The sequence below is a fragment of the Bombina bombina genome, chromosome 2 (assembly GCF_027579735.1).
Source record: "Bombina bombina isolate aBomBom1 chromosome 2, aBomBom1.pri, whole genome shotgun sequence".
Classification (NCBI taxonomy): Eukaryota; Metazoa; Chordata; class Amphibia; order Anura; family Bombinatoridae; genus Bombina; species Bombina bombina.
This window is the reverse complement of record NC_069500.1, coordinates 966,085,414-966,100,197: the sequence shown is the minus strand read 5'-3', so window position 1 is coordinate 966,100,197 and position 14,784 is coordinate 966,085,414. Positions and strand designations below refer to the sequence as shown.

Genomic DNA, 14,784 nt, shown 5'->3' with positions numbered 1-14,784 from the left:
GCTACAATAAAATAATATATTAAAATTAAGATCCTTAATTGTATTTTAAAAGTATATGTATATTACTTAGCAGTAATGAGGATGGTGAGTTTTTCAGCCTTATAGTGAAAATAGTTCTGTTCTGTTGTCAGTTCAACGTTAAATGCTGGAAGCACTGAAAAAAGAAAGACAGAGATTATATAAAAATGTAGATTTTACAAAATAATTATCAGAAACAATGCAATAAATGTTTACAGAAAATATTCTTTGAGATGTCAGATATCAAGCACAGTTATAATAACAGAATCTTCTCTAATTGATTTATTATAAAGAAGAACAGTCCAACCTTTTTAAAAGTGCACTGTATTGGCATTTTATATGTAAGGTAGAAGGATTTTATTAAAAACAATTGGTTTATATGGGTTATTGTTGGGTTTTAAAATTCAAGGCTACCAGAATGCATCTGACAACAACGTTTTTAAACTTTTCCCTTACAGAATGGAGACTGATGAGATTATTGGTATTGCTAACCATCATTATCAACTGTATTCTAGTCCAACAGAAAACACTTTACACTTGATTTTATGGATGTAGCTAATAATATGTTATTTTCTATACTATTTTTTAATACAAGGCTACTATGAAAGAGACTTCAATATAACATTTTTAGTTATGCATAGTAAAACAAATTTATACTCTACATTCATTACTTATTTTGGCCCCCTTTCATGTAAAATAGTTATGAAAATTGTGACTTTTTGTTTTCCTGGAAAAGTACCCTGCAGACTTGTCAAGGCTAACCCTAATACAAATGTATCTTTCCCTAACTGACTTTCACAGTTAACAACTGCTAAATAAAACACTCTATACTAACAATATGACCATGGCTAGCCTAGTTCTCTGCAGACACAAGCTGGGATTGGCTCCTCTAAATAAGGCAAGTAGAGGGTGGATTTTGGCTATTGAAAAATAAAGGCAGAAAACAATAGGTTAAGCCAACAAAACAATGGTACAATTCCTGGGACTAAGCAAATCTCTGTAACTTGTAATTAATTAAACAATGTTCTGTAAAATACAAACATTCTTTAAAAAAACTGTAAATATCCACTGTAAGGAAAAGAATGTGATCAATTAAATGGCATGTTTATTTTTTTTTATTACAAAACTATACACTGCAAAGACTGGAAACCTTTTTTTATGATGCCATGCATAAATAATTAATGAAACAGTTAATGTATTAGCAATGTATATTGAAACTTTGCTTTTAGAATACATATATGCAGTATGTATACATATAATGTAAAAAAAAAAGAATAATATTCTGTTTCAATTATTAGAATTGCTAAGTGGGGGAAGAGTTTGCTGGGTAACAACTTGGAGAGAGGACTGATACAGCATCTGCCTGTGCTCCACTGAATGATGACTCTCAGCGCCTTTAGCATGATATTAATAACATAAGAAACCTGAAGATAAGTAATGCATTTATAGTTTAATGACTGCTTTGTTCTACTGTACTTAGTGTTTATTATTGCACTAAGTGTATAATAAACACGTATTATTATACTGCATTCTCGTGTGTCAATTTCCCATTTTCAGTACTATCGTGAGACCTAGTTTGTGCTTTCTATAGCACCAGGACAAAACATGCACTTAAATAATCCTTTTAAGGGAAAGCTAGCATAACTATTCAAGTTTGAATCCCCTACAAATACTGGATAAACAAACAATGATGCAAATTAGTTATAAACACTTACCATACTCTCTTACTTCAAATCCTGCAGTATATTCAGCCTGAACTTTATCTTGAAATCTTGCCACTATTTTCCAGGTACCAAAACTAGAAGGTATGAAAAAAAATATTTACAAATATAGAAAATGCTAATCCCCTGCTATTCTTTTTGATTAGTTAATCATTGAGTCATAAACTAAAATGTTAATTTCAATAGTAAATGTCTATAGTACATAATATGTAAGCGTTGAAGACGTTAAATGACTTGTCTCATTGGAAGAGCCAATGACTTTGCAAGGCTACAGTTGAAATAAATTAAAATAATATCACTTTTTTGTTTTGTATGTGTGTTAAAGGGACACAAAACCCAAATTTTTTCTTTCATGATTCTGATAGAGCATGCAATTTAAAGCAACTTTCTAATTTACTCCTAATATAATTTTTTCTACATTTAGCCACCAATCAGTAGGTGCTACCCAGGTCCTGAACCAAAATGTGCCAGCTCTTATGCTTATATTTCTGCTTTTTCAAATAAAGATAGCAATTGAACGAAGAAATTTTTTTAATAGGAGTAAATTAGAATGCTGGTTAAAATTGCATGCTCTCTCTGAATCATGAAAGAAAACATTTGGGTTTGTGTCCCTTTGAGATCATAAAAATACAATACCCAGGTTTTGTCTTTATGTTGTGATGTATGAAAGTAAAAATATTTGTAGTAAAATATAGTTAAACAGCAATGAAAATATATATTTTTTCTGTACGTAAGCTTAAAAACATTTACCAAGATTACAAGTTATGCGCTAAACCTAGTGCATAAATAACGCTAAAAATTTAGCGGTACCACACTTTCCATATCGCTGCCATTACAAGTTACAGAAAAAACTTCTTGTGCTGTGCGCAGGGGCGTATTACAGCCTAGGCAGACAAGGCCCGTGCCTAGGGCGGCAGCTTGGGAGGGGGCGGCAGATTTTGGAGCCCGTACATTCGCTATGCTATTTTCCCCAGACACATCTGGTGTTTTGTCAGTGGCAGTAATAAAACAGTACCCAGAAGGGAGAGACTAGTCCCCAGCGCACAACAACCACACACCACAAGCACACCGCCCATCTGTCCGGCTGAGTCATCCGACCACTAGCGCACAAGTGTTGCGCACAGCACTTTTATTTATTTTTTCAACGGCTTAGTGCCAGTAGGACTCTAGGAGCCGGAAGTGAAATAGAGCTCTAATAGCTGTGCTATAAAATGCTGTAAACGCGCAACCCAGACTGACTGAGCTCTAAGCAGTTGCTATTGGGCTTTCAGTGCTGAGACTGTGATGTTTCAGTTAGGACCGGTAGTTTAACGATGGGACCACGTGGGTCCAACACGGATCTAGGCGGCTGCAGCACTGTGACTTGACATGGTGAGTCCTTGCATACTTGGTCATATTTTGCTTGCTAGATTATATAACATCATTAAATGACATAGCTGACACACCTTTCGCTATGTAATTTTTTTAGCCCATGCAGCATTCTCATCACTGTGTCAATGGCCACTGAGGTTTTTTGGCATCATTTTTCAGTGTGTCAGATTGGTGTTCATATGCATTGGCACAATCGGTCACGTTTTCTATTGCTGGCGCCCATTTGTCATATTATCAGTGTGGCTGTGCTTTGCTTGAGTCTGATTCCTGTTACCACTTTCTGGTTTTCCTGACCCTGCTTTTTGATTTTGTTTTAACTCTTCTGAACTCATATGTATGACCTCTAGCTTGACTTTTCTTGCCGACTGTGATTTTGTGCTTCTTCTGCCCAGCTAGTGCCTGACCTTTGGCTTGCCCCTTACTGCTCTTTGGATCCTTACTCTGGAAATTTTCCTGATTGACTTTGATTGTCTATACGGATAGTTGTCTATATCAATCATTTTTCAGCCATTGGATCAATACCTGGACATTCTTTTACACCACTGTCTGACAATGGTAAAATGCTTGTTTTATAGGTCTAAATGTCATAGTAAACTACTGATATATTCCTTCCTATATCGGATAAAAATGGTGCAAGACTATATATATATATATATATATATATATATATATATATATATATATATATATTTATATGTATGCAAGTTCACTGCAAGTCCTGGTGAACATTTCCAACAATAGTCCCAATACCCTGACCAAAATATATTATGGCCAAAAAACAGCCTAAAACCTAGGGGGGTTGGGGGTTCAGCAGAATTTTAAGTGCCTAGGGCAACAAAAAAACTAAATACGCCACTGGCTGTGCGTTATGGTGCATTAAGCTCCATACCACACAAAAGCCAAGTCCTGACGTGACGTGCTCATGTATGTTTTCCCCCATAGACATCAATGGAGAGTGAAAGTGTTAGAAATAAACTAACACCTGCGATTGTGGAATGGCGATCACTATAACGCAATCCCCATTGATGTTTATGGGACAAGAATGTTATGTAAAAATCTAACACAATTACATAAAACTCCTAATCTAAATACCCCTAATCCGCTGCCCCCCCCCCCCCCGGACACCTAAATAAACCTATTAACCCCTAAACCGCCGCACCCCCCACATCATAACTACTATAATAAAGCTATTAACTCCTAAATCGCCCCCCCACATTGCAATTACTATACTAAAAGCTATTAACCCCTAAACTGCCATCCCCCCACATCACAACTACTATAATAAAGCTATTAACCCTTAAACCGCCCGCTCCCTACATCGCAACTACTATAATAAAGCTATTAACCCCCAAACCGCCGACCCCCCCCCCCCACATTGCAACACACTAAATTAAACACAAATTGCAAATACTTTTTTTCTTCTCCTCTTTATCCTTATTTTTATCATTTTGATCTTGAGAAAGCCAGACCACTGGAGAAATGTGTTGATGATAAAGTGTGAAACCCTGTATCCTTTATGAATAAGGATAAAGAGGAGAAGAAAAAAAGTCTTTGAAATTTGTGACATGCGTACAGAAGTACTAAAGAGCAGGTATCAAGCAACATACGGACCATTAAATAACTTGCGCAAGTTATAGAAGATTTGAGGAATACAAGTGTGACATCATCACCGCTTGCCTCCATTGCCAATGTATGTATGGAAACTTAAAGACCTCGAGGAAACTAAATAGAGGGTGAGTCCTTACATTGGAAAAAAAATTTCCCCAGACACCCACGCAACATTACGGAAGGAGCACATTAGCCTCTACATATTCAGACATTATCACATGTATTTGGGCACTTAAGTGTATCCCATAGAAGGCTCAACCATACACAGTTGCCGATATCATTTAAAAGATCAAAGTCCGATCCCAAACTGTCTACAAGCTTTGAAACAAAATTTTTTACCCTGAAGGAATAGCAGCAACGTTAAAAGATATTGTTGTATCAGAGGAAATTATTTGCTAAGGTTTAAAACCTATATAAGTCTAAGAATTGTTTGCCTAAACGAGGCCACATTGGATACAATTTTGCATACACAGAAAAGAAAGATATTTGCAACTTAATAACTAATTTTAGACAAACAGGACTTTGCAAGAAAATAAGATAAAAAGACTTACGTGCCACACTTTTTTCTTAGGATTGTTTTAATGATAATTGAAAACGATATTGTGATCGGTAATATAATTGGTAAAATGTTCGTCAAATTTTTTTTTTATTAGTTTTTCAAGTTCTTTTTAATTTTTTAGTGTTGCAACACAATTTAAAATTTGCCTTCTTTGTGAGGATAATACCCTCAGTGATTAAAAAATTGTCCTTTTCATTTATATTCTTCATTTATATGCGCCATATCTATTCTAAACCTATTTGGTACATGAAACTACTAAATATTCTCCTTAAAGGCAAAGCACCATTGACATAAGAAATATTAATACCATAGTTTTTTACTTCTAGTGCTTGTTATAGCGCTTCCTCCTCACCTTGTATATTGTATAGTCCTATTTTTACTATCTGGGAAGGAGATAGTTTGGGAAAGAGGCATAGAAGCCATTAATTCCAGCGCCTTTTGATTTACCTGTATTTGATCAAATATGGTAATGTCTATTAGGTCAAAAAATGAGAGGAGGCAACACATCAGATGAGAGGGACATAAGAAACAGAGGCAAACCACCAAGACCATGGAGATGGAGGTAGAAAAAAGTATAATTATGAATTTGAGCAGTCATCAGCTGTCAAAATTAATATTTTAGAAAAGGGTTTCACATTTGTACCAATGACTAACTCTGATGACTCATTACAAGTAGATCTATTCAAGTTCAAACAGATGCTGAAATTAAAGGAACACTTCGGTACTGTTAGTGGGGAAAGAGAGATATTCAGACGTAAATCTAAATTTGATCCAAAAAGCAATAATCACAGTATCCATACCTTTATGGGAAGGGTTGATCAGGATCTCAGAGGGTCCATTCATAATGCTCCACAGTGTGGCAGGAACAATCTCACAAGGGATGAAAGAAGGGCCCTTGAAGGCCTAATGGCAAATCCCAAATTGGTCATTAGGGAGGCCGATAAGGGGGTGCCCTTGTGTTGCAAGACTACAAGGACTACAGAATGAGATTCTATCCCAGCTTATGGATACCAACACCTACCACAAATTGAGTGGTGATCCAATTAAGGGGCTCAAAAAAGAGATTGTCATTTATAGCAAAGGATTACTACAAATGGGCCAAGTATCAAAATTATTGGCGGAATATCTAACTGTGGAATTCCCTACTACCCCAGTACTTTACACCTTACAGAAGGTGCACAAGCATCCCACAAAACCTCAAGGAAGGCTGATTGTTTCAGCGAGAGGCTCAGTATTACAGCCCATTGCCACCTATTTGGATAGCATACTCCAACTCATGGTGAGGAATTGCCCACCTTTTCTATTGGACTCTATGGAGATTATCAATTTAATTAAAGCTTGGAAGGGACTGCAGGCTAGTGACATCCTGGTAACCTTGGATGTCGCTAGCTTGTATATAGTAATCCCCCATCAGGAGGATCTGAAAGATATTAAACAACAGCTATTCAAATACCCATATGTGCGCACCTTGTGTGATGTTATCCTTGATCTACTACAATTCTGTTTAAAACAGAACTATTTCAAGTTTGAAACATTATTTTCTGCAAATCGTATGCCAATCAATACATGGCAATTTTCGAAGAAACCCAATTAGTGTCATTCAAGGACCCTAGAGTCAAGTTGTTTAGAAGATACATTGATGTCCACTTTTTGGTCTGGGGCGGTACTTACAAAGGGTTGGAACAGTGCTTCATATCCTTGAATAATGAGAATACAAATTTGAAATTTAAGATGACATACAATACAGAGTCTATAGACTTTTTAGATTTGAGGATCTTTAGACATGGCCAAGAGCTATACACTAGGCTATATCAGAAGACAACACATAGGAACTCACTTCTTGATGTGACTAGTTGTCATCCATCAAGCTTTAAAAAAGCACTACCTACTGTAAGTCTCAATTTAAGAAAGTAGTCAGGGGGGCGGAGCAAGCCACAGACTGGAGCGGACGTGTGCTGATGGAGATCCATGGCTAAAATGACATGAAACTACTGTTTCAGATACAATAAGGGACCCATGGAATATCTATAATGTGAATCTACATCCTAGTGACATCCAAGAGATATCTTTCTGAAGGAGAAGAGCTGTTTATTAAAATACCCGGATTGAAATACGGAGGGTAGTGGAGAGTGGACATCTTTATACCCGTGAGGCCATTTACAATAAAATAGATGCAGCACTACATGACTTCAAGAGAGAGCTTATTCTCTTAATAGCGTGTCACAATGCCCCCCAGCAACTGCCTTTACTAGAGCAAGAGAGCACAGATTGTCCCTCTGCTGATGGAGAACCGAATATAAAGAAGCAAACGGACCTAGATAATATTACCGAAGTGGAGCAAGAGATGATGGTTGCGGATGTGACAGGAGGCTCCACGTCTACTTTACGGATGCATACTTTTCACATGGCCAGGACTCTTTGTGTTCCTGCACGACCTTCAGGTCTATATGGAAGCCACAAGGCTGTCTGGGCACAAAAGAATTGCGTGACTGAGGCCCTTAATTACTCTGACTCGGATAACTCTGATTTAGATGACCTACAGGAACTATCGAAACTTTGGAGTAAATATGGTCAATTACTTTTTTTTATTTGTTCCATCCCGGGAGGTCGTGGTATCTCTAGGTCTGAGTTGAGCGCATAACAGGGAGTGAGTTCTGGCTTCATCCATAGAAACTCCGGCCTTTGGATTATGAATTGCAATATTTTGGCCTGATCAGTTTCTCTCAAGGAATGCCTGTGACTTTAATTAAGCCTCAGAGATGTGGCGTGGGCTAAGACCTGTATATTTCAATAACCTCATGAGATATACTATGGTTGTTGTTCTATGGAACTTTATATAATTATATGTCTGTTTTATATAGTTAACTAGTGGCTATATGCTAGATAAGGTTGTGTGATGTTTATAAAATAGTTTAGATTTATTATAGGTTCCAGCTAAGAGCCCTCTATATAGGAATTGTCTAACTAACAAGATGACAGTATAATACTTCCTACATTTATTATCTCTACTGGCAGTGCCTGCTAGAAACAACATGGGTCGTGCTATTATCCATTTATCTGCTGATTGTAGGGTGTATAGGTTTATTGAGATGGGAGGGAAAGCAGACTTGTCCGAGCTAGGTTGCTATATACTGCCTACAATTAATTCTATATAATTATGAGAGAATCCTCTTGAGCTACCCGCGGCCGGGGTGGCGAGGGAGGTCTACTAGATTTATTTCAGGCTTTAACTCATAAGATTTTTGTTCAAAGTTCGACATATTCCAATTGTTCTTAAGCTGTTTTAGTAATTCCACATTTTATAAGGCAGGATTGGGAGTGTGGTCCTATTTTAGCCTAAATACTTTTAGATTTGACCCAGCGTCCTATCCTATCTAATAGTCCTAAAAGCTAGAGGATACTTTGGCCATAATTTTAAGTATGCAACTGTACTTCTGGGATCATTTTCGTATTTTGACATATAGCAACTTAATTTACATATGTACCAAGTTCCATCTGAGATGTTTAGTGAAAATCTAACAATATGCTTCTCTTCACTAGTATATAGCTGTGACACGTAAGACAGAGATTGTATATCATATTCTATGCTTGATAGTCCGTAATAAGGATTTTTTTTTTTTTTTTTTTTCAAGGATGTCTGAGATATTTTTTCAAATTTCTTTAGTCGCAGTATGGGGACAATAAAATATTTTATTGGGTGACAAACTGTAGATTTTTATTTTTACCACTAGAGGGGAGTAATGGATAATTTGAGGTTAGTTCTATACAGCAGACTTAATTTAGATATGTATGTTTATAAACTATATGTTTTAAGCCATCAATTCTCCTCTAGGTTTACCAGTTATTTCATATATGTGGATGAAATATTTCTGTTTATTTGTTACATTTAGATAAATTGCTCATATGTGTCTAGAGATTAGAGAAAACCATAGTTTATTGACCCTTATTTAATTCCATTAGTTTTGCCCTTGTGTATCTGCGGCTCCTCTAAATTTAACTCCGCCTCCTAAATATTTGTTTATTCTATAAACAGCGGAACGCAGATTCCATAAAAACTTTTCCCTATACTTTTAAAATTGTGTATCTTACTTCTAAAAAGCTATTACCCTTTCCCCAATTTTTGATAGTTGGATAAACTATATATACTAGAAGGATATGTTATAGTTATGTTTAAAATGTTTCAATAATACTTAACAGATCCAAAAGGGATCATATGATAAGGTAGCCCTACTACTATCCTTCCTATTTGATATATTGGAGGCCCATAGTGACCTCACTTATGGTATGGAGGTGGAAAACTGAGGATTTGTTTTTTTATATTTCTTTTTATCCTTTACTAAAGGTACCACAGAGATAGTTGACTAGGTTATTGTACTCAACGGTATTTTATATTTATGAACTTCTCTGTTCATTTGCCATACCACTGTTATGGAATATATTGTATGTTTATTTTTGGCACCTCACAAGGGTACTCCTATATGTCTTATGCCTCAGAATAGTGTTGTATTATTATGCGTATGAACAGCAATTTATACTTTGATAATTTGCCCTTACGGGTTGAGGGCTTGTAAATGTGATTACCGTGTATTGTGTTTTTCTTAACCTCAATAAAATAAAAATTTAAAAAAGAAAGTAGGCAGGAACAAAACAGATGAGGGAAAGAGATGCCAACAACTCCAGGATATGTACCACAGGTTTGAGCAACGTGTTTATAATAAAAAACATCTGGGATCAGCATTTGAAGAGTACACTCCTCTAACCCAGGAGCAAGCCTTGGTAAAGAAGGAATCAACACAGAAATCAGAGAGAATTACATTTTCTACAACATTTACACCAGAAACTATTGGATTTTCAAAAATCCCAAGAGATGACTCGGACAAATCTGATGGGACTTTTCCTTTTACTAACTATGAAGCACCCATGATTGGGTACAGGAGAGGCCAATCTTTGAAGGACATGTTGTTACGCCCTGATTACAAAAAAACATGTCTAGGTTCAAACTGCAATGGTTTCTACCAATGCAGTGGTTGGATAACTTTGGGGGGACTAACACAGGGTACATTGTTTACACACCCCTGGAGCAATCGTAAATATAATATTAGATTAGGGTAACTTGCACAACCAAATTTATTGTTTATATGCTACACTGTCTGTGTGGCAAATTTTATATTGGTAAGACCCAGGATGATCTGAGGACCAGAATGGCTAATCACCGGTCTGCTATCAGGGCTCCTCTAAATTCAGGCAGCTCTGAGCAGCTGGTGGCTAGACATTTTGTACAACATCAACATGCAGAATCAGGCTTGAGATATATAATCATAGACCATATACCACCCTTTAATAGGGGTGGAGATAAGGGTAGGTGTCTACTACAAAGAGAGAGTAAGTGGATTCATGTTCTGGGTACACTGGTCCCCAAAGGTCTGAATACGCAGTTAGACCTTCAATGTTTTTTGTGAATTAGTGATTTAGGATAGCCAACATGATTCAAATAGGCTAATGGTATACAATGTTTTTTTATCAGGCAGTAACCCACAAGTATGAGTACTATGATGTAAGTTATTGGAGTTATTAAGCTAGTAATTATGAGGCTCAGGGTAGGATCAGTATTAGATTTGATTTGCATGAATGTAAAAAAAAAAATAGGAGGGGGCGGAGCCAGCAGCACACATGAAAGGTCGCATTTCTTCAGAGCACCAGCTACAACTGCCCTAAAATCGATAAAAGATAAGATTTGTATACAAATTAAATCTTCTATGTCGGGGGGCTTCCTGTTGGACTCCTAACTGACACCCAGAGAAAAATGATTTTGCCATATATACAACAGCATCAAAGTGAGACCAGAGTCCCGTTTTGCAGCTGTAAAGACGGTAGCCATCTTGCCTCCCTCGTGGGTCTGCACTAGACATGGAGAACACTCACAAGTTACTAATTGAACTCAGTGGACTTCTAATCTCCCACCACCTTAAACTTACTGCTACCTTAAACAAGGATCTTGGCTTCATAGAGGACATTAAGACTTCGGTTGAGGTTTATTCCAGCCCAGCTGAAGTGAACAATACTAGCGGAGATGCTTTGGGGCCCCAGCATTGTCCACACACCAGTACAGAAACAGCTGAGAAGGTGAAATATCATGAGGCTGTGGAGACTACTGACGAATCCTTGTTAACGAGAGCTACTGTTAAGACCCTAATGGGAGAGCACTCTAACCGTATAGATGACTCAGGAAAGCTTAACGATTACAGCGTACAACCCAAGAGCTTTGGAAGAAAAACAGCATCGGCACAAACTTCCTTCAAACGGAGACAGTATTATTGGACCGACGCAACTTGGCACAAAACCTGCAGGGCAAATGGTGAAAGAATAGGTCCCATGCTGGTGATTAATTCATAAAGGACAGGCATAGGATAGGAAATTAAGCCTAAACTGCACAAATTATTCTGTTGTAAGAAGATATGCCAGGAAAGGAACTTTATCCTTTCTACGACACTGGACCTCCTTGATAAGTATAATGTGAACTTTTTATTCTTGGTCCATGCTAGATGTACCTATGAAGGCATAACGCTGAATTCCACTTAACGTTTTTTTAAAGACTTGCTGGAATCCTCATTGTTATTTAACAGTTAATAGCTCTCTCTATGGTTTTTTTTTTTTACTTAAAAGTTCTGTTAGGAATGGGCATTATGTTTATTATTATTATTATTCATGTGTTCATGTATGTACTTTTATTTGCTGACCGTACGTTCTGAAAATGGTGACGTAAGCTGAGTAATGGTAAAAGTCTAGCACATAATATCTATCTGTTTCATGGACTTTTTACTTAGCAGAAATTGGGGCTAATATCTGTGTAGTATAAGATAAGCATTTAGGTTACTATACATTATGCCTGCTTGAATTGACCCATGACAGGTAAGATGAGAAATCACATGTTCTGTGTTGCAGGGGTATACTCTAATCTGTTAACTTGTCCCTGGTTATTTGCCAAGGTTGTATGCTTATTTTTAAGCCTGGAAATGCTCAATACCTCCAAAACCAGTCTAATAACCAATTGTCAGTAAACCCCTTACTCTGTTGACTATAAGATGCTGCACTATCCTATATACTATGCTTCTCCTCACTCTTGAAGCAGCTAATTTTATACAAAAATATGTTCATGGGTTGCCACTCAGGTATTATGTGTATAATGCTACTATTACTTATGAAGCTCTAAGTAAGCTCAATATTTGATTATTATATATTAGCTACCCACTAGACACCTAAAGAGATATGCTATTTAATAATACCTGGACCTGAATGATCACAACCGTTATACATTAGTGTTTAAATGGTCACATTCTACCAAGTCCACTAGTCACTACGTAGCTATCTTGTGCTATATCTGGAGTTTGGTAGCCTCTTGTTATGATGGAGGCGATGGCCTACCATTAGACCCTAGATCGCATTTAAAATTAGGACTCTCAGCAGTTTACCATATCAAGAAAATATTTAAAAGCCCTTATTTCCCATATATTTTAACTCCAAAACATTTTTTGCCCTAGCTCAGCAACACCCATTGTATCATTATAATTTGTTTTTCACAGCGTAATCTCACTACGTAAAGTGGCTTATACAGTTTTTGTTTTTTGTTTATTTATAAAGGTCAGGCCTATTCTATATTAAGATTGGTGCATATATACCCTACCTACTTTCAGTAATAAATAATATTCTTGAGATTGCCAGGTTTTATGCAAATGGAAACCAGTCATACTCATACTCGGGGTACATAGACCGTTTATGTCGATACTCTGCACGGTAGTCGATATATACGCGGCCAAGGCGGTGTGTTTCCTCAACCGGTCAGTAAGACCATAACCTTCAGTTTATCCCACTGCATACTGGTTGCTATGTTCTGGCTGATTATGTTATATTTGTATTTGATAGATGCAACAGGCTATTACACCTACATCTTGTATTTCTGTATATGCTTAGTAGTAGGTTGTTAATTGTATGTATCTTTTTGACATATTGTTTCCCATACCGGAACTTTAGGATTGTTCTCAAGTAACGCAAATGGTTTAGAACTTAAGGTTCCACTATGCTAGACATCACAATAGTCCAGTATGCACCCAACCCTCTTATACTTTCCTCCTAGTAGCCTATATGCTTATGAGTGTAATGTTGTAGCCTGTTTTATTTTTGAGCCATGATATAATAAGCCATCTTGTCTCTATATGGAAACATGCTCTTTAGTACATGCTACCTAACACATCTAAATAACCACCTCCCCCCCCTCCCCATATAATGTGCCTTCTAGTTGTGGAGGACTACCTATGCGGTTTATCTCTTCTATACCGCAACCTTAACAACAGTAATTCTTACTCTAAATGCCCAGATTCAGGTGGCTCAGGTTCCTTCTAACCTAATATTTTTAATCTCTATATATTGTAAGCCACATATTGCTGTTTGTCTACTATATTATTCTGGGCTTTAGTACGATATCACCTATACTCATTATAACAACCTTATAAGTCATTCAGAAATTGTAATATCCTTGGGATGTTTCTTTATCCTCAAATTAACAGGTTGTTTATGTTTAGTTTACATTTGTTGTTTACTTTATTATTACATTTCCCTATGCAACATCTATATAAATAAGTAGACACAAGAGGTCTTAAATGTTCATTAAGGGAAATATTTCTAAGAAAAACATGAAAACATGAGGTTCATCTTTTGAATACTTAAATATTTATTTAAATGTTTATTATTAGATTAGACTGTAAACATATATTAGGACATTTGATATGTTCCTGCACTAAATGCTCGTGGTTCCATAGGAACAGGTGTAGTTCGTATATGTTTATTTTGGATGCATACTGTCAATTGCTGTTGTATTAGGTTTTATAACTTGCTGATGATAATTGTCTGTATGCTTATATGAGAACCTCAATAAAAATTATTTTAAAAAAATAGAAGGAATGTCCAATGTTAAGACCAATAAAAAAAAGGCATACCCCTTATGTTTTTTTTATTATTATTATTATTTTATATAAGTTGACTTAGTTGACTCACTTTTTTAAGACAATATAGCCAATTAGAGGCTGTACTACTCTAGCTATTAGAAAAATTGAGATCATTGGCACATTTAGACTGAAGCACCATTGCATCATTGTATTAAGCAGATTTGACGTTGTACATTAAACTTAAAAGGATATTAAAGGGACATTACACACTCATTTTTTCTTTGCATAAATGTTTTGTAGATGATCCATTTATATAGCCCATAAAGCTTTAAAAAAATATATATATATATAATTTTGCTTATTTTTAAATAACATTGCTCTGATTTTCAGACTCCTAACCAAGCACCAAAGTTTCATGAAAATACCGTCAGCTACCTTCTTTAGCTTGCTCCTGTTTGTGTAAAGGGTCTTTTCATATGCAAAAGAAGGGGGAGGGGGAGTGTCTTATTTCCCACTTGCAGTGGGCTTTCCAGCTGCCTTTTCAACAGAGCTAAACTGAGAGCTTCTA

At 36.4% G+C, this 14,784-nt stretch overlaps 1 protein-coding gene across 1 annotated transcript in view; it reads right to left on the bottom strand.

The window, feature by feature from the left end:
- LOC128647389 (complement C3) overlaps nucleotides 1-14,784 on the bottom strand; it is a 572,326-nt gene that overhangs the window by 459,128 nt on the left and 98,414 nt on the right. The window contains exons 5-6 of the mRNA XM_053700176.1: nucleotides 1,734-1,816; nucleotides 67-154 (exon numbers count right to left, since the gene is read on the bottom strand). Coding sequence (XP_053556151.1) covers nucleotides 67-154; nucleotides 1,734-1,816 — 171 coding nt within the window. The remainder of the gene's footprint in view (nucleotides 1-66; nucleotides 155-1,733; nucleotides 1,817-14,784) is intronic.